Source organism: Prionailurus viverrinus, chromosome C1 (assembly GCF_022837055.1).
Source record: "Prionailurus viverrinus isolate Anna chromosome C1, UM_Priviv_1.0, whole genome shotgun sequence".
Taxonomy (NCBI): Eukaryota; Metazoa; Chordata; class Mammalia; order Carnivora; family Felidae; genus Prionailurus; species Prionailurus viverrinus.
In genome coordinates, this window is record NC_062568.1 from 20,283,070 (window position 1) to 20,303,212 (window position 20,143).

At 37.1% G+C, this 20,143-nt stretch overlaps 1 protein-coding gene across 1 annotated transcript in view; it reads left to right on the plus strand.

Moving 5' to 3' along the window:
* Nucleotides 1-20,143, plus strand: part of ERBB4 (erb-b2 receptor tyrosine kinase 4) — a 1,149,310-nt gene that overhangs the window by 1,078,086 nt on the left and 51,081 nt on the right. Inside the window, exon 21 of the mRNA XM_047868778.1 lies at nt 17,140-17,295. Coding sequence (XP_047724734.1) covers nt 17,140-17,295 — 156 coding nt within the window. The remainder of the gene's footprint in view (nt 1-17,139; nt 17,296-20,143) is intronic.

Genomic DNA, 20,143 nt, shown 5'->3' on the forward strand with positions numbered 1-20,143 from the left:
GAGCTGAAACATTTCCAATATGAACTAAAGGGATGGATACAGGACAAAATGAAGAAAAGCTGTTGGATTTTGCAAGCAGTTCCTCAGAGTAATGGAGATATTTGGCCGTGAACGTGCATTCTTCTTTAAGAGGGAAAAATGCCCACCAAAGCATTTCAGAAGTTATCAGGTCCTCTGTCTTGGTTTTCACAGGTCAGATAGTCTATGTCCAAAGCCACAGAGATAGACTACCCTGTGGAGCCATGGGAATGAGGTAGGACCCTTCCCAACTCTGCTTTGGAGATAGGCCCACCAAAGCAGATCCTGAAGGCAGATCATTGAACCAAAGACTATTCATGAGCCTTAAGAGCTGATGAAATTCAGCTTGCAAGGTTTGAGATACATCACCCTTTCCTTCTTTCCTGTTTCTCCCTTTTGGAATTAGAATATCTATCCTACCGTAACCCCCTTTGTATTTTGGTAGCATATAACTTGTCTGGTTTCACAGGTCAATAGATGGAGAGGAGTTTCGCCTCAGGATGAATAATACCTAGGGTCTCATCCATATCTTACTTAAATAATACTCAGATGAGGCTTCAGATGTTAGAGTTTAGAACTGATGCTGGAACAATTTTGAGCACTGTTGGGATGGATGAATGGATTTTGCACATCAAAAGGACATGAACTTTGAGGGGCCATGGGCAGAATGGTCTCTTTTCTAAGATGATTAATACACCAGTATTTCCATTTCCTAAACTCAAGAGTCTCCATTCAGTTATCCTTTTTTGACCTCTCTATTGCACTTGGCACTGTCCCCAACTTCACCTTGAAATTCTCTCAATTCCTCTCCAACTCCCCAATACCAGTCTATCCTTTTTCTTTTTCTTTAAATCTGACCTTTACTTTTAGTCACTTTTACATTTTTTTTCCCTCTTAGCCTTTCAGTTAACAATGATGTTTCTCCTGAATTTGATCTGGAAAAACTGAATTCTCTCACCCTGTCTTATGATTTTATTATCAGTGATAAGCTCCCATCTTTATTTGCTGCTCTCAATCCAAAATTAACTCTCCAAGTTACTGCCTTACTCAAACCCTCAACCATCATTATATGGGCTAGTATTATCATATCCTAATCAATCTCCTTCATTCTTTCCAATCTCTTTATCCTTGTGTATTCTTCACTCAGCTGCCAGATCTGATCACGCTAGCTTGTTTCATCAAAACTTTGGATGGCTTCTCTGTACCTCATATCAGGTAGTTACAATTAAATTGGACAATCGTGGCACTTCTAGCTTTTGTCAACTTATGTCCCATCCTCATAGAACTTCTTGTATTTTTTTCCAACCATACTGTTACCTTTTAGGACTCTGTGTTTTGTTTTATTGTTACTTTTTTTTAATGCTTTGTATCGTTTCTAGAATAGTCTTACTATATATTATAGCCAAAAATTTAAAGACCTATTTTTTCATTTAATATCAAGCTCAAATTCCACCTTTTCTGTGAGACTTTCTATAAAAACACAGAAAGTGTCACATTCCCCCTTTTCTGTACTTTCAGAACATTTTCTTTACATTTTCTATGGTGTCCGTGTATATATCTCACACTAGAATGAAGAACTATATGTAAAAAGTATCAGCAGAGCGCCCAGTGGTACATAACAGCTATTCAATAGATGATTGTTGAGAGACACAAAGGAACTTTGAAAAAAATTTTTTTTTTTATTCTCAAGTTAGTTAACACACGGTGTAGTCTTGGTTTCAGGAGTAGAACCCAGTGATCATCCCCAAAATGCCCTCATTAATGCCCGTCACCCATTAACACACCCCTACACCCACCCACCCACATCAACCCTCAATTTGTTCTCTGTATTTAAGAGTCTCTTATGGTTTGCCTCCCTCTCTGTTTTTTATCTTATTTTTTCCTTCTCTTTTCCATGATCACCTGTTAAGTTTCCCAAATTCCACATATGAGTGAAATCATATGATAACTGTCTTTCTCCGACTGACTTATTTGGCTTAGCATAATACCCTCCAGTTCAATCCACGTTGCAAATGGCAATATTTGATTCATTTTAATTGCCAAGTAGTGTTCCACTGTGTGTCTGCGTGTGTGTGTGTGTGTGTGTGTGTATACATATATATATATATATACATACATACATACCACATTTTCTTAATCCATTCATCAGTTGATGGACATTTGGGCTCTTCCCATAATTTAGCTATTGTTGATAACACTGCTATAAACATTGGGGTGCATGTGCCCCTTTGAATCAGCATTTTTGTATCCTTTGGGTAAATACCTAGTAGTGCAATTGTTGGTTTGTAGGATAGTTCTATTTTTAATTTTTTGAATAACGTCCACACTGTTTAAACCCAAGCTGGAGTCATCACAATCCCAGACTTTAACCTGTATTACAAAGTTATAATCATCAAAACAGTATGGTATGGGCACAAAAACAGACACATAGATCAATGGAATAGAATAGAGAACCCAAAAATGGATCCACAAATATGTAGCCAACTAATCTTTGACAAAGCAGGAAAGAGTATCCAATGGAAAAAAAGACAGTCTCTTTAGCAAACGGTGCTGGGAGAACTAGACAGCAACATGCAGAAGAATGAAACTGGACCACTTTCTTATGCCATACACAAAAATAAATTCAAAATGGATGAAAGACCTAAATGTGAGACAGGAAAACACAAGGAAACTTTTTTTATCCTGTTCAACTATATGTAGAATGAATTCTATACTCAAAAAATATTGTATGTGTAATAAGCTAGAAAAGCATCAAGAGATTTGGGTGCCTGGGTGGCTCAGTTGGTTAAGCCTTCAACTCTTGATTTTGTCTCAGGTCATGATCTCACCGTTAGTGACTTTGAGCCCCACATGGGCTCTGTGCTGACAGCTCCAAGCCTGCCTTGGATTCTCTGTCTTCCTCTCTCTCTGCCACTTCCCTCACACTCACTATCTCTCTCTCAAAAATAAACAAACACTTTTTTAAAAAGTATCAAGTATTCTTTTTTTAGTAGCCTATGACCTAATGGAATATGCATATGTATATACAAATATAAGGTAGCCACAATTTTCATACATAATTATTCATAAAAAAGGCAAAAGTAGAAATCTTTTATTTTTTATTTTTTTTTTTATTTTTTTTCAATGTTTATTTATTTTTGCGACAGAGAGAGACAGAGCATGAATGGGGGAGGGGCAGAGACAGAGGGAGACACAGAATTGGAAACAGGCTCCAGGCTGTGAGCCATCAGCCCAGAGCCTGACGCCGGGCTCGAACTCCCGGACCGGGAGATCGTGACCTGGCTGAAGTCGGACGCTTAACCGACTGCGCCACCCAGGCGCCCCAAAAGTAGAAATCTTAAATGTAAACAATAGATCTACATATTATAGCTGGAATTCAATTGTAGATAGCTTGAGAGTATCATAAAATATTTAATTTTTCTTTATCTTTACCTCTCATGCATCGTGAAGTATTTACAGCCCTTTCTCCATGTACTTTATTTTTCTTGTTTTAAAAAATAATATACAATTATTTAGCTTAAGTTCAATGAATATACATACCGTAGTTGTTGAAGTCATGCTAATTCCAAATCCTTAATGATTTCTCTATTTGTCTTAATTTTATTAGTTTCATGAGAAAATTTTTCATATCACTTTTATTTTCCACCCTATTTTCTTTTGAACATCAAACTGAAGTGTCATTAAGATAATTATATGAAGGAAGAAAAGTGTACAAGCACAAAACAAAGTTTTGTTGAAATCAAACTGTTGTATAAATGACGGCAATACCAAGACATGCAGTTGTTGGTTGATAGATGATCTTTTGTATCCTAAGTATAAAAGTCTGTTTGAGAATGTCTGAGAAAATGATAAGTTGCTCAAAAGCTAAAATTTTGAAAACTAAGAATCATCTCTAATGCAAGATGCTGGATGAATGGGGCAGTGGCAATAACTAACAATGTTGAGTGCTTGCTACAGACCAGGCACTGTGCTAAGAATTTTACATGCACCAAGCTCATTTAATTTTCATAACAAGCTTATGAGAAATGTGCTACTATATTATTATCTCCACCTTGTGGATGAAGATACTGGCAAACTGAGAAGCTAACTGACATGGCGAAGGTGACGCAGACAGCTGCATTTAGAGTGGTTGAGTTAATACTGAAGCCTGGGAAGTCGTATTTGAGAGCTGACATGCATACTGTACTCAGCTGTCAAAGATGAACAGGAATGGGCTGAGAATGACTCTTTAGAGCATGGCTTGTGTGATGTATATCTGCAGATTTTTTTCCATGTGAAGTATTAACTGCATAAATCTGTGAACTGGAGAGAAGAGCGAATGAAAAGGGCAACTTTCACACACAACTTTGGCAGTGTGCATGAGCAGCGCCTCAATTTCCCTACCTTATAGAAAAACAGGTAGCATGTAGCACAAAACCCCAAAATTTTCCAGAAGTCAAAATATTCACTACTCAACCTGTAATACATATGCAAGGAAGCTGGAAAATTAGCAGATATTTAATATCTTAGAAAAAAGAGCAAAGGGATGATATATAATAAGAATAATCACTAACAATACAAAATTGTTTCCAGTAATATTAAATATTTATTTTCCTCTTTCTTTTTCCTTTAGTTTTAATTGTTATAGGACTATGTGTTTTGTAAGTATTTTTATTATTACTGGGAATTCTGTTTCTCCTTACCTGGTGATTCAAAGGCAGTAGAAGGCATATGGATGAATAGATGGAGGACAGAGGGGGATATCAATCAATTGACCAGTATTTACTGATTGTCTACAATGTGATGGGATTGGTAAATGTGAGAAGGATCAAATTGAGTTAAGTCATCTCAGCAGGAGTACACTGTTTTCAGCTTCAGGCAGTTAAGGATTCATAAGGGTTTAAAGCAAAAAAGTGAAAAGTGGTCAGATTAAAACTTTAACTTTTAAGACTTGAACAAGCCAAAACACAACTTTCTACTCCTATCCCTCCCTTCAGTGTTTCTCTTAAAAACAATCTTACAAACTAATCAGTTTAGTACATGAGTGTTCAATTGGGAACCAGATGTTTTCGAGTCCTCTTCTATTATTCACCTGAAACTAAGATTGTATAATATGCAACACAGTATTTCTAAAGCTTGAACGCAGAAGATGCAGCCTAATTTATAAATAAAAATGTATGTTACTTCTGCTTTATAAATAAAGTAACCTTGATTTAGCCTTATTTTACACAATGCTTGCTAATGTCAGGGGTTAGTTTTAGATAGATGATAGAAGATAGATAGGTGATAGATAGATGATAGATAGATAGATAGATAGATAGAGAAAATGGGACATTACTAGGTCATACAATAGAGGGACATAATCTCCTTGGGCGTGAGGGAAAACTGTGTGGAGGAAATGAGAGCTGATTTGTAATCTAAGACAGTATTAGATCTACCCAAATCTGCATCTGAAGCATACTAGGAGTGTAGCAGTGTGTGGTGAGGGACTGTTCCAGGTGAAGGGAGGAGTAAGTGCAAAGACAGAAGAGCCAACAGAATTTTCCGGTTGGTTTGAGCCATGGAGTTCCAGCTGAGGAATCCCTAGAAAAGAAGCTAGAGTGACAGGGTCAAGTTGCTTGGAGACTTTTGTCAGTTATAGGATAGAAGAGGCAGTTGCACACGCACACGACTGTGTGTGCACATGTGCACATGTATTGGGGGGGGGTAGTGGAAAATGAGGAAATGATGAAACATGCATGGGGTCCAAGAGGAGAATTAAAGAGGGATGCATTAGTCTTCCCTCCTATGTCTTGGACTAAGTCTGAGCCTTTATGGAGTCAGGAGCTAAGTCGTGGAAGAAGTTTTTAAGGGAACTGAGACTAGGGTCTCAGATACTCTCAAGACTATTCTCAAGAATAGAAATTAATGTCGCTGGGGGCAAATTATGGCGCGTGTTGAGAAGTGCATAGAACTCTTCACTAAGGCAGTATGGAAGATCGCAAGGTTCTCATGGGTGAGGAAGCTGGAAGGGCGTCATTCACTGTTTTGAATTATCATAAGCTCCAACTTCTCAAGCACCGAGAGACAGACACCACTAGAGGGGCAGTAGCATTTCCACAGCAGCTCCAGCTGAAGGTTTAAGGAATGCAGAGCCCTGAGGAAAATAACCAAGGAAGTATTCACGAACATCAGTGAGGCTCACTGGGGAACCCCACAAATATCTGGAAATAGCTTCTAAGGGGCAAATGGCTACAGGTACTCTGCAGGCAGGTTGGGCCAAGAAACAGCGAGGTTTGTGTTATGACTATGACACCCCCAAACTTTAAAACAGCAAAAACTCAGATGACAATGTGTTGCCAGTTTAACGTTTATTTATTTATTTATTTATTTATTTATTTATTTATTTTTTTGAGACAGAGAGAGACAGAGCATGAACGGGGGAGGGTCAGAGAGAGGGAGACACAGAATCCGAAACAGGCTCCAGGCTCTGAGCTGTCAGCACAGAGCCCGACGCGGGGCTCGAACTCATGGACCGTGAGATCATGACCTGAGCCGAAGTTGGCTGCCCAACCGACTGAGCCACCCAGGCGCCCCTACATGTTGCCAGTTTAAATAGAGATAAACTATTCTCCTTTTATAGTTATGTATTATCTGATACATTTATGGTCATCTTGGGCTAGAACGTAAGCCAAGGCAGGGGCACCTGGGTGGTTCAGTTGGTTAAGCATCTGACTTCAGCTCAGGTCATGATTTCCCAGTTCGTGAGTCCAAGCCCCACAGTGGGCTGTGTGCTGACAGCTCAGAGCCTGTTTCAGATTCTGTGTGTGTGTGTGTGTGTCTCTCTGCTTTTCCCTGGCTCTCTCTCTCTCTCTCTTTCTCTCTCTCAAAACTAAATAAACATTTAAAAAAATTTAAAAAAAGATGAGCCAAGACAAAAATCAGGCATCTTATTCTCTTATGTCCTTAGGCAGAGACTAAAGACAAAGCCCTAGCATTCTGTTGGAGAGTGCAAAGTTTGAAACAGAGGAAATGCATCAAAATGGGCTTCCAAAATGTAGGAGATTGAAATGAAAACTTAAAGCTGTGGTTCCAATCCTTGTCAGAATTTTAAAGAGAAAAGAACCTGAGCAAGAGGAGCACTGGTCAGAGCAGGCAGATGGGAGGTATCTCAGTGACTTCCAGAGGGGAGTATATGAGCTTTACATGTGCTGGGGAAGCATATGCATAGATGGGCCAGGTCCACTGGCATCCAAATAAGACAGAGGCAGAACTGAATTGAATGATACATCATATGTGGACAAAAAAATTGGCTCAGATCACATGAGAGCTTTTAGTGTTCTAGAAATGTCACATTTTTTCACAGGAAGACACTTATTTAAAATTATTCAGCAACTATAAATAAACTCAACTGCTTGAACTCATAGATAAGTAAGCCACACTTAAGAAAATAGTTATTGGAAATTTTTAGTTCTGTATGATGGCAGTTTGCTTTGTAATAAGTATAGCTCCTAACATTGATGTAATTGTCTTAAGAGGGAAAGTTGTATGCACATGTTCCCACCTACTGAACTTTATGGTTTTCAGTCAGTGGCATGCGACTCTATGAAACTAAAGAATATTAGGAATGATTTGCTTATGCTCAAGTATAACAAAGGCGTCAGACACTCAACCTCCTCCCTATAGTGTCTGAATGTATTTGCACAATATGAATTCTCAGAGAAAAGCTCAGCTTTGATCTGTTAATCTAGAGGTTGCTGTATTAATAGTTTGCACACTTCATTGATTTTTAATTAATTTCTAAAGAGGCACAGAGGATAACTACTATAGCCCACAGATATCACGGTTCTCATTGCAATCCACATCTTTATTGATCGGCTGCCTAAGGAGCAGAAGTAATCCATTTTAAGTATACTTTTCTGAGAGAGTGTGGACACTATACAATTCACTTCTGTCCTTGTAATCATATTGCAAGAGGTCAGTGAGGAGGAAAACCTATAGCATATTTAGTATTCTCTTGATCCAGGCAGATGAGCTTTTTGACCCATTATTCATTTGGTAGGGAAGCAGTGACTTCTCACACGTGCTTTTTAAAAAATTTTTTTAACGTTTATTTATTTTTGAGACAGAGAGAGACAGAGCATGAACGGGGGAGGGGCAGAGAGAGAGGGAGACACAGAATTCGAAGCAGGCTCCAGGCTCTAAGCCATCAGCCCAGAGCCCGATGTGGGGCTCGAACTCATGGACCGCGATATTGTGACCTGAGCTGAAGTCGGATGCTTAACCGACTGAGCCACCCAGGCACCCCTCACATGTGCTTTTTAACTTATTTTTGTTTGTTTGTTTCTTTATTATTATTTCATTTCTGTAAGACACTCTGGAATCCCAAGCAGACTATCCTGCACATTCTTGGAATGGAAATTTCCAAAAGCTTGTGAAGGGTGGTAAATGAAATTTCTGGAGAAATATCTGAAGAGAATGTAGAGAACCAGAAGAAAAATTTTGTTTTCGCAGCCAGCCTCAGGAATCTGTAAATGTTGTCTTCATTCATTCCCCCTAGTATGCTAATATCACCAGCTGGGGTTTGGCCAGAGTGCTGAAAGTCTGGCTTCCTTCCACCTATCCTAAATATTGCAGACTTTTAAACTTGCCCCACCTACGCTGCAAAGAAAAATTGCTACTGCCTGAACAGGCTTACAAGATTTTGGTATTATTGTTCATTTAATCCAACTACAAACATCTATTGAGTAATAGTTAACTGTCAGGCAATCTTCAAATTGCGGAATACGTAGTGAATAACAAGTAGTCAATGCAACTGTGTCTGGAGGCACCATTCATTCTAGGGGATCCCAGCAAAACTAAAGAGATTTGTTTACTAGGTATGAGAATTTTCTCTTCATTGATTTTAGAGCACCCATTGTTTACAAAACAATTATTCAGTTATATATCCTGTCTTTGTTAGTTTCATATATGGTTTTATAGCCTATTGACTATAGTTGTATGTATATGGTCATATAATGTAATAGTTAAATTTGTTGCCTCTGGAGTCAAGCTGCCTACAGTCAAATCTTGCACTGTCACCTTTGGGCAAGTTATTTTATTATTTCTCTGTGCATCAGTTTCGTCATCTTAAAATGGAAATAGTAGTAGTACAGATCTCTTTGGGTTCTTGTGAGCTCCACTAAAACAGTCCCCTGGCGTGGAGTGCTTAAATAAAGGTTAGCTAGTTTTTACCTACAAAAATAGGAAGTGTTAACATGCATAGTTATATTGTATTCCTCATACCATTTCAGTGCTCCCTTAACAAAAAACTTCTACAAGTTCCATTTTCCACAGTGACTATCACTATTATTGTTTGTCTAGATTCTCCTACACTAAAATTAGTACTGAACAGATTTTTTTATATTGTGAAGCAAATTTATATCATTTTCACATGATGTTAGTGTTAAATGTAGTCTTGTTTGTAGTGTCAAAGAGATGGAGGTAAGTTTAGAATAGACAAATGTGGAACAGACAATAAATTGAGAGTGTTTGCCTGTGTTACATATGTGTATGTGTTTATGTGTGGATATAATTTAATTCAATGACAAGGAGTAGTGAACTGGATTTTGTTTAGCATTATGCTTGAATCTAAAAACGTATGATGAGTAAAACATGTTTTTATTTAATGCACAATACGATTTATGTGTTAAAATAATACACACGAATTTAAAAATAAGTAAAGATAAATAAACATGGATGGATTGGAAGGATGTCCATGGGGAAAAAAAAAGTTGTGAACACTTAGGATGGATAGGAGAATGGGATTGGGGTGGAAGATATAGGGGAGCAATGATAATCACACTCATGGATTATGGAATATGAGTAACTCAAAATTCTGTGAATCTGAGATCCTAAAAGAAACCAAAGACAAAACCCACACATATTGCCTTGAGTTGGCTCCTAGAAAACAGTGTCTGAGACAGATTTTCATGCAGGAAGTTTTTTTGGCAAGTGTTCTCAGGAGCAATACCTGTAAAGCCATGAAAAATAATAGGTTAAAGGAAAAAGTTGAGCCGTGGTGAAATCATGACAGAGATCTCACCCAATCTTAGGAGAAAGCCCTGAACTTGCATAGTTTTTCATAGTTGTCCAAGCGTGGATGGACTTTGTAACTGCATCAGCCAGTTGTTGGATGTGGGTTGACTCTGTGAGAGGACGAAAACCCCAGCAAAGCAGCAGTTGGGGTGGGGGTATCAGGGCAACCAAAATGATGATGAGATGAGAGCGACCAGCAGCCAACACTCCCAGAAGCTGACAGTGTTGAGTCCACTGGTCCTGAAGAAGTTTCTGGACGATATACCACAGCACCTCCTAGATGCGTGTGTGTGTGTGTGTGTGTGTGTGTGTGTGTGTGTGTGTGTGACACAAACACCCACTCAAATATATTATTGGGAATATTTGATAAACACATTTCAAATATCAACACATTGTTTTCATTGCACATTATTAAACTCATATAAATTTAGCCCTCAGTATTTCAAAATCTCCATAAGAACTGCAGCCTAATCATATTACGTAAAGATCATCAGTGCAATTGGAAGATGTAAGAATTAACCATGACTATTAACTCCAGGCTAGTTTAGGAGAGCCATGTGAATCTGCTTTTCTTCTTCTGAGAAGAATAGTAGGAGAACATCTGGGGACAAATAGAGTGAGAAAGAAAAGTTACTTTGCCTAACAGTACTGCGTACCTTTTCTTTCTCTTAAGTAGTCAAATTGTATTTTCAATACAATTAGAGGTTACTTATTTAGAAAACGCATAGTATCTTAGAATATTGAATGTTCTAGGTGTTTTTACAAACATGAGGGCACTGATTCCTGAAGACAATCTTCAGGGTACATACTATTATTGTCCCCATTTGATGGATAAGGAAATTGAAACGCACAAAGAAATTGACCAAGCACACAGAGCTAGTAAGAGCTGGGGTTTATTTCTAAAGTCTGTTGTTTTAAACATTGGATGCATGAAACTGACTTTTACTAAAACATGTTCACGGCTCTTGCTAAATATTTGAAGGAAGGCACCTAGTCTACATCTTTCTTTACTATTCTCTGTGTCTTTTGTTGGCCCACAATTTAGTATTTTATATAGATCTATTGTACAATTCCATCTATCATGGAATAAAAATTTAAAGCTGGAGGACACCTCAGAGATCATTTAGGCCAATCTGTCACTTTTATAGGAGAAGTGAAATGAGTATCTGAGGTCAAAAACCTAGTGAGCAGCATGTCTGGGACTTCTGACTCTAACATTCAGTTCTGTGTTCTTTCTCCGCTGCCATGAACAAGCTTTTGCTAGTTGAAAAGGCTTCTCAGTTTATTTAATTATGAGCCCCCTTAGTCTCCCTTCATGCACTATTTGGATAAAGTCAGTTACTTCATCCAAAAAGGCTCCTTTCTTCCCTTGAACATGCTCATATCTTTAGCCCTAACAGAGAGCATTATAGTTGAATTTTCCCCCCCTCAGGCATAGAATTGCTTTTAGAAGGAAAAGTAGAAAAGAGGAGTGATTTTCATTTGAGGCTAGCTTTCCTGAAGCTTCCTGTGTTATTAAAAAAACTTGAGGTTATTAGAATGAAAACAGGAAAAAAAGTGTACTCTTGCTAACTCCAGAGATTAATGCCTGTGAAAGCTGACTGCAGCTTGAAATTTTTAGCTCCACACATGTTTGATGAAAGTGTCACATGTCCTATATATGGGAAGCAAATATTTATTGTCAAAAATAGTCTGGTCTCTCTTGACTTGTGTTAGCTTCCTGCAGCTGGGCAGAATACATTTTCACATTGGATTAAAACATAGAAATAACGCATTTTTGCTAGACAGTTGTGATTCAAATATAATATTGAGAAGAAGGTCATTGCCAGGTGTCCGTCAATACTGTTATTTTAAAATTAAGTCAGTCACTGATATTTTTTTTTCCACAGAGCAGTTTAGATGAGTCGATTTTAACCAGAGATTAAAACTTTCAACTCAATTGTAATAAAATTATCCTTGGATTTGGTATTAAAGTGCATTTCTGAAAGCCAGAATAAGATTTGTATTTATTAAAGCACCTTTTGAGAGGTATAAGCAAAACAGAAAATAAGTAAGAAAACTCATTACAGCATATAGAGCAAGTATGAAAAATGGTAAAATACTGAATGGTTTGGATAATGGTAAATTCTGAATAGTTTGAGTAAAAATCAGACTTATAGCACCTGGATCTAGAAGTAGACAAAATGCCCCTAAAACATGTCTACAGAAAACTCCCGTCAGTGCTGATAAAAGACACACAGTCCGGTACAAGTGTACTATTTTATTCACCCTTCCTGCAACATTGAAAACTCTCCAACCTATCTTATTAATTACCTTTAACTTCACTAAGATCCTAATTCTGTGATGTATTCATGGAGGGCACCAAATCTCTTAGTAGATTCCATATTTTTTTCTTCTCTTTATATGACAATATCCTCAGGTGAATCATTACTAAAATAATACTTTGAACAGTAATTATTTGGGATTTGTATCCACGCATTAATCATGATGGATTGGTTGTGGGTATATATATCACCATTTGTAAACATTTATTGAACGCCTACTGTGATATATTAGTTGGGATTCACAGATTTTCTGAAATAAGCAATTCAAGTTAATGAGGGTAAGTTATTCTTGTTCACACTATGACTGTTGATATTTATCTGTAGAACAGTAATAAAAGCTTGCATGCCCTGCACTTACTATATGGGAGTTACTATTTAAGCTCCTTACATATATTAACTCATTTTATCTTTACAACAATCTGTGGTATAGGTGCTATTATGGCCATTTTAGAGATGAAGGTGAGTGCCAGGCTAATTAACTTGTCAGCATCACACAGCTAGAACATGGCAGAGTTGGGGTTCAATCCAGGTGATTGACCCCAGAATCTGCACTCAGACCAACTCCACCATCCTTCATATCCTGTGGTCAAAGCAAGAATTAAATTTCCAATTTATATGATTCAAATTCCCACTAAATAAGAAAAAGGTTCCATAATTTAGCTGAATTTTAAATAAAAATACAAGTCAGTCACTTTCATTATTCCCTGAAATTCACAGAAATCTCTTATAATATTTTGTTCCAAAAGAACTAGGATCTTCTGAAGCCATATGACTTCATTGTGTACATTAATATCTTCATGCTCACACAACCCTGTAACCCACCAAGAGAGGGGGTAGGCCTAAAAATGCAGACTTTAGAACCCCACAGGAACCAAATCCCAGTTCTGTCACTCCTTAGATGACTTGGGGGAAGTAACTTGACCTCTCTGAGGCTTGGTTTTCTCGTATTTAAAATGGGATGAGGGGCGCCTGGGTGGCTCAGTCGGTTGAGCGTCCGGCTTCAGCTCAGGTCATGATCTCACAGTCTGTGAGTTCGAGCCCTGTGTCGGGCTCTGTGCTGACAGCTCAGAGCCCGGGGCCTGTTTCAAATTCTGTGTCTCCCTCTCTCTCTGACCCTCCCCCGTTCATGCTCTGTCTCTGTCTCAAAAATAAATAAACATTAAAAAAATTTAAAAAAAAATGGGATGAAAACAGTACGCTTCTCAGAGGATTAAGTTAACCTGCCAATGTAGAAGCATTTAGCTCTGCTGTGTTCTGAGTACTCAGTCAATGTTAGCTGTCATTATTGTCAGTGTTCATAGTCCCATAATGTACTCCACCCAGGCAGACATGGCACGGACATGGGAATTGCTACAAGGGAGAGTAAGTTTCTTTTCAACCAATGCAGCATTATCCCTTCAGTGATAATGAATGGCCCTTCTTTTTTAATCATCTTCAAACTTCAAGGGACTTCATCCAGTTTATTTTTGTCACTGCTATTTCTAATAACTGCCTCCTTAATTGCATCACGCTCCGATTTAGGGAGTGATTTTATTTTGAAGGAATCTAAAAGAGACTGTGATTCTAATGAAATCATCCACCAAGAAAATCCTATCTTAATAATTGCAATGTGGAGAAAACTATCATGAACAATCCAATAGATGATTCAACACTCTAATTCAGGTGTGAAAGTAGAACTAAGGTAGCAGTCATAATTAATGATCTAAAAGCAGTCATAACCATGATGTTGCATAGTTGCAAAGCAACCATACAAATGTATTTTGATGATTTGGTAATGATATAGATGCTTCTGTTTTTATCTTTTAATCATGGTCAGGTGAGTGAAACTATACATAAATTACCATCTGGTTGCCTGAATTGAGTTTTCATTATGTTGAAGAAAACATTTTTTTAAGACAAATAGAATGAGGTTCAGAGGTTCAGGATAGTCTATCACCTGCTAAGACTTGGCATATAGAATATCAAAGAACATATGGAGTTTTTGAAGTTTTGCTTGTAATATGGATATGTCATTAGGGTCTTAAGCTTCTTGGTGAATGTTAGCTCCCTATTGGTATAGAATATATCACTATTCTTGCACATGGTGAAGAAATATATGCGTATTTGCATTAGGATAATATTTAGTTAAAGGAATTATTATCCACCTAAATTACAAAAGTCAGAAAATAGAATCACTTGTAATTTATACTCCTCTTCATTATTCAATTACCAGGATGGTTACTTTACTGTATAAGTGTAACTTGAAATTGTTCTCTCCCTGAAATTTCTTGTGGACTAGTTTAGTTGAAGATTCAGATGATCATACATGAGGAGCTAGACGAGTATCATAAATGAATTCATGGGTAGTAATAGTGAGTGGTGGGATCCTGGCCAACTGGAGGTGCCCTCAATGGGGTACAGCCAGTAATCAGCTAAAGAGGATGTTTGAGAGTTTCCCAGTGTGTGGGCCAAAAATATATATGCATATAACCTGCATATAAGCTGGATATAGCTCAGACTTCCAGTCTGCAAACTTTATCTCTCATCCTTTTCCACCTCATCACTTCTCTTCTGCATTGTGGCAGTGGCTCCTGACTTCTGCTGTATTTGTGTCCAGCCCTTTGTTTATACACCAGGTGATTTTTTTGCAAGACTCCAATGATCACTGTGTCACTCTCCTTTTTCAAACAACCTCTGCATCACCACAGTGAAGTGCAGATTATCTACCACAATACGTAAGAGGCCCTTTTTGGATCAAGCCTCTTCTTACTTTGTCAGCCTCACCACTCATCACTCTCCCTTCTTTATGAATAATGATTTAGAAATACAGAATTACGTACCTTTGTCCCAGTACACCATGGTATTGGTTCCCCTGTGTGTGTTCTCTGTAACTGCAATTTTGTCCTCATCTTGCCCAACTGATGGACATCATTCAAACATTACTTAGGCCTCAGGACCTCTCTGAAGGCTCCCCTCTCGTGCATATTCCTAGGCTATACTACAAATGGTCCTCAAAACACAGCTCTCCTTAACTGCCTTACATGTGTCACATTGATCCGTTCAAGCCTGTATTCCACGTCTGCCCACCTTATTAACAGCTCTTTCTTCCTGCAATGAATAGATCTTCTCTGACTCTTTTTTTGTTCCCTGATGTCTAGCACAGTGCCTGGAACATAGTGTGTATTCTGTCATTGTGTGTGGATCTGAATATTAACGTGTTGCAAACACAATTTCCATATTCTTATATGAAAGTGGTAGGAAAGATAATGATGAATGTTTTTGTGGACATTTCTTAAAAGGGCAAATAATTAAAAATACTTTATCTCCAAGACAATAAATCTATTTTTTTGATCCCTTAGTCATATAAGGGTTATATGTTTTCAGATTCATTTTATTCTAGGAATTTATTAGTTGGCATAATCGAAGAGAAAACACTGTTTAGGAAAGAGGACGAAACCTTATAAATCTCAGTTGTGGACTGATTTCAGAAAACACAAATACACTACTGACCAGTTGGACCATATCAGGCAGTACGTCCACTGGTTGTGTTTAATGGGCATTTATGGTATAGTGTTTGGCTCATGATGCTGTTTGAAGCAATCTTCTCTTTACACTACACTGAGTATATGGTTCATTTTTTTTTACCTGTGTGATTTATGTGTCTGTTTTCCGCAGCTTTTGTTTTGATATCAAAAACCATTAATCCTTCAAAGTCCTGCAATTGTGATATTAACTACCAACAGCTTTGATTTGGAATTGGCATGAGAGTATGCTTTAATGATTTTATAATAATTCTGATTTGTTTTTAAGCGACAATGTTTTTTACCACTGAAATCCTCAAATACAGAATTTCCTCTAACACTTGAATAAAAATATGTTTGCTCCCATCTAGGCCTCTGAGTTTGCTTCTTTTCATCAACCTTTAGTTAAGGCTAATGTTTAATTACTCTTAGTTTATTTACTGGCAAAGTACAATTTTATTTATTGCTTTTATGAATTATGGAGATATATATATCCCCATTAGAATATATATGGATATATGTAAATTGTTGGCAATCAGTAATGAATTTTATTTTAATAACCCTATATGTTTTTTGAAGAAAACATATTAAAGGCTAATATCAGGGTCATTATAAACAATGTAATTTCACTTGCAGGTTGTTCTAATGACTACTATTGTCATTGACACCATTTTAAAAAAGTATAGGCTTTTCATGCGTCTGGGGTATAATTCATTTTTTGCCTAATTAATAAGAATAATATAATTCTTCAGCTTTGATAGAAACTATTCTGGTGATTTTGGTGCCATTAAACCTGCATATGAAGTTTTTGGGGTTTTTTTTGTGTTTTTTTTTTAATTACGGTTGGTGTGTTTGTTTGGAGAAGGGGTGTAAGGGGAGAGTGACATCAAGCAGGAGTTATTGAGAAGAAAACAACTAGAAATGTGTGGGTCTCTTAGCTTATCTGCTGAGACACACGCACACTTCACTGATGGAAGTGTTTGCAAGAGAGTGCAAAATCTCTGGGGAAAAAAAATGATCTAACATTTAGTTCATATACAGGTAATTCATTCTTTACAGGACTTTAGGGGAAAAGGCCAAAAGCTATTTGCCATTTGCTTTTTTATCCCTTTATTGGGTTTTTCGTAATTTTGAAAAATATTCCAGGATTCTGGCTTCACTTAGAGAAATCAAGCACTTGCAACTGAAGGCAAAGGAACTACTTTTTAGACAATAGAAAAGCCTAGGCATTAACTGTCTTTTTGGAACTTGGTGTTTTTCAGGGAATGATGTACCTGGAGGAAAGACGGCTTGTTCATCGGGATTTGGCAGCCCGAAATGTCTTAGTGAAATCTCCAAACCATGTGAAAATCACAGATTTTGGACTAGCTAGGCTCTTAGAAGGAGATGAAAAAGAGTATAATGCTGATGGAGGAAAGGTGGGTATCTTTTTAGAACAATATTGCTTGAAAATATAGTATGATATCCTTTTGTCTCCTTATATGTTATAAGAAGAAGTCAATAAGCCTGAGGTTAAGAGATTATAAAATCTAAACTCTACCATTTGCCTTCTCTCCCACCCAGGGTCAAATATATATATATATATATATATATATATATATATATATATGAACCAACTTCCATTTCTCAAAAGTAGCCAAAATAAGACAATTAATCTCTAGTGGTCCTTATGTCACATCCAGTGTGGGAAGTAGGTGGATCCTTCGGAAATCCAGATATTACACTTAAGGGCCATAGACATTATTTCATTGATCCTAAGAACGCAGGGCTAGCTACTACAGAGAGACCCAACTATTCTTTCATAGTAACCTGGCTAGTACCAAGAACCATACCTCACTGGAAAGTTCATCATCCTATTTAACTTTGAATCCTCCTATACCAGGTACAACAGATTCCTCTTAATATGGTTGTATTTTTTTAAGCTTTTATCATAGAAAATGATTGACCAATTTACTTTATTTATTTTTTGATTCTCTCCACCAGAATACAGCCTGCTATGTCCCAGGAATCTTAACAGTGCCATTGCCTCTTCTACTTTTCTGACTCTCTAGTCTCAGGCCCTGCCTGACAACTGTATTCCTGCCATATGGTCCCAGCTCATGCCTTAGTTCCGGCTCTTGTTTTTCTCATTAACCTGATGCTAAGATTGCTGGCCTTGGCTATACAGTGAGGATATCTCTTCTCCATCTGGAGGTCCCCCTAGCTTATATGGCAAAACTTGGACCAGGAGAGGCCAAATGAAATAAGCAAATGCAACCTTAACCTATGTATAAACTCATGCTAACAAAAAAAGTTATTAAAGTGTCATATAAATATATTTATCATGTGCCTTATTTATCATGAGCCATCCAAATATATGTTATAAATATTTTGCAATGCTTTCAAATGCTTAGCATTGATTTTATGTATCATGTAGTATATGATTTTTATATAACTTTGTATGATATCTTATATAACTATATATCTTCAAATCTTATCACAAGACAAAAGAAAATAAAATTAAAAAAAAAACTTAAGGTTTGTAGTATTTCCTGACCTTTCCTTGATTTTATTAGACTATTTTGCCTGTTTACTACCAAATTGCAGCAGTTTGAGACCACAGCTTTGAAATTCACAACAAGATTACACAGTAGAAGTCCATAAATCACATGACTTGACTTGTCTTAAGAACATACAGCTGTAGGATTTGTCTAAAGCAAGATTCATTATAGCTTTAAATGCCTAGTTACCATTAAGTCTTTATCAAGCCGCCTGTGATTTAAACTTACTTCTTTAACACAATGTCCATAGTCCATAAAGTCAGCTAACTCCTTGCCCATAGGGAAATTACTTTCAATGTGTCTTCTGTTCCCTTTCACTGAATGCCATGATTCTGTCATAGAGTTACCTTGATGTCACCTTGGTGAGCAGCGAACCTCATGATTTCAAAGGCCTATTTAGTTTTAAGCTTTCAACTGCAAAGCAGAAGTGTTTATCTTTATTCTGTAGAACCTAATTATATTTTCAGCTATATAATGCTGCCCTTCCTAGTTGAAACTTACTCTGCTGACCCATCATCAGCAGGGTATGTGAGTTGTTTTTCTTGTAGTGGTAATAGATTGGTACTGATCCTCTCGTATCCTTTTATATAATACCTATTTTGGTATGTATTTTCAATACTGGCTAACCAAAACAAGGGAGACCATTTGTGGCTGGGGAATAAAGCAAGCCTAACTTTGGAATACATTATTGTGGGTGCTTTAAGTGACCAGATTATATGAGAGGAAAAAGGAAAGGGCAAGTGTAGAAAGAGTCCGTTGTACTGGTGGTCAGAAATGTTCTGAAGGGATAACTGAAAATGTAAGGAGTCTCATTTTGGGGGCAAAAATGTAATAGACCATATTTTTAGAAGCACATATCTTAGATGTTTAGAGTAGTATTGAGAGTCATAATAACTAGTAACTGAATTAATTGCTGAACATTAAGAAATAGAGAAAATGATACTTATTTTATTCTTTTACTTGTCATTGTTTTTGAAGCTTTTAAAAATATATCTTTAGGTTATTTCACTTTTAGAATTTTATAAATTTCAATTCATTGTTCCCTGTATTAAAAAATAACATTTATTATTAAGTACTGCTGGTGGGAATGCAAACTGATACAGCCACTCTGGAAAACAGTATGGAGGTTCCCTCAAAAAATTAAAAATAGAACTACCCTATGACCCAGAATTTGCACTACTAGGTATTTATCCAAGGGATACAGGTGTGCTGTTTCGAAGGGGCACATGCACCCCAATGTTTATCGCAGCGCTATCGACAATAGCCCAAGTATGGAAAGAACCCAAATGTCCATCAATGGATGAATGGATAAAGAAGATGTGGTGTATATATATATATACAATGGAGTATTATTCGGCAATCAAAAAGAATGAAATCTTGCCGTTTGCAACAATGTGGATGGAAATGGAGGGCATTATGCTAGTGAAATTAGCCAGAGAAAGACAAATATCATGACTTAACTCATATGAGGAATTTAAGATACAAAACAGATGAACATAAGGGAAGGGAAGGAAAAAATATAAAAACAGAGAGGGGGAAAAACATAAAAGGCTCTTAAATATAGAGAACAAACAGAGAGTTGCTGGAGGGGTTGTGGGAGGGGGGATGGACTAAATGGATAAGAAGCATTAAGGAATCTATTCCTGAAATCAATGTTGCACCATATGCTAAGTTGGTTGTAAATTAAACAATAAATAAACTTTAAAAATAACATTTATTATTATTA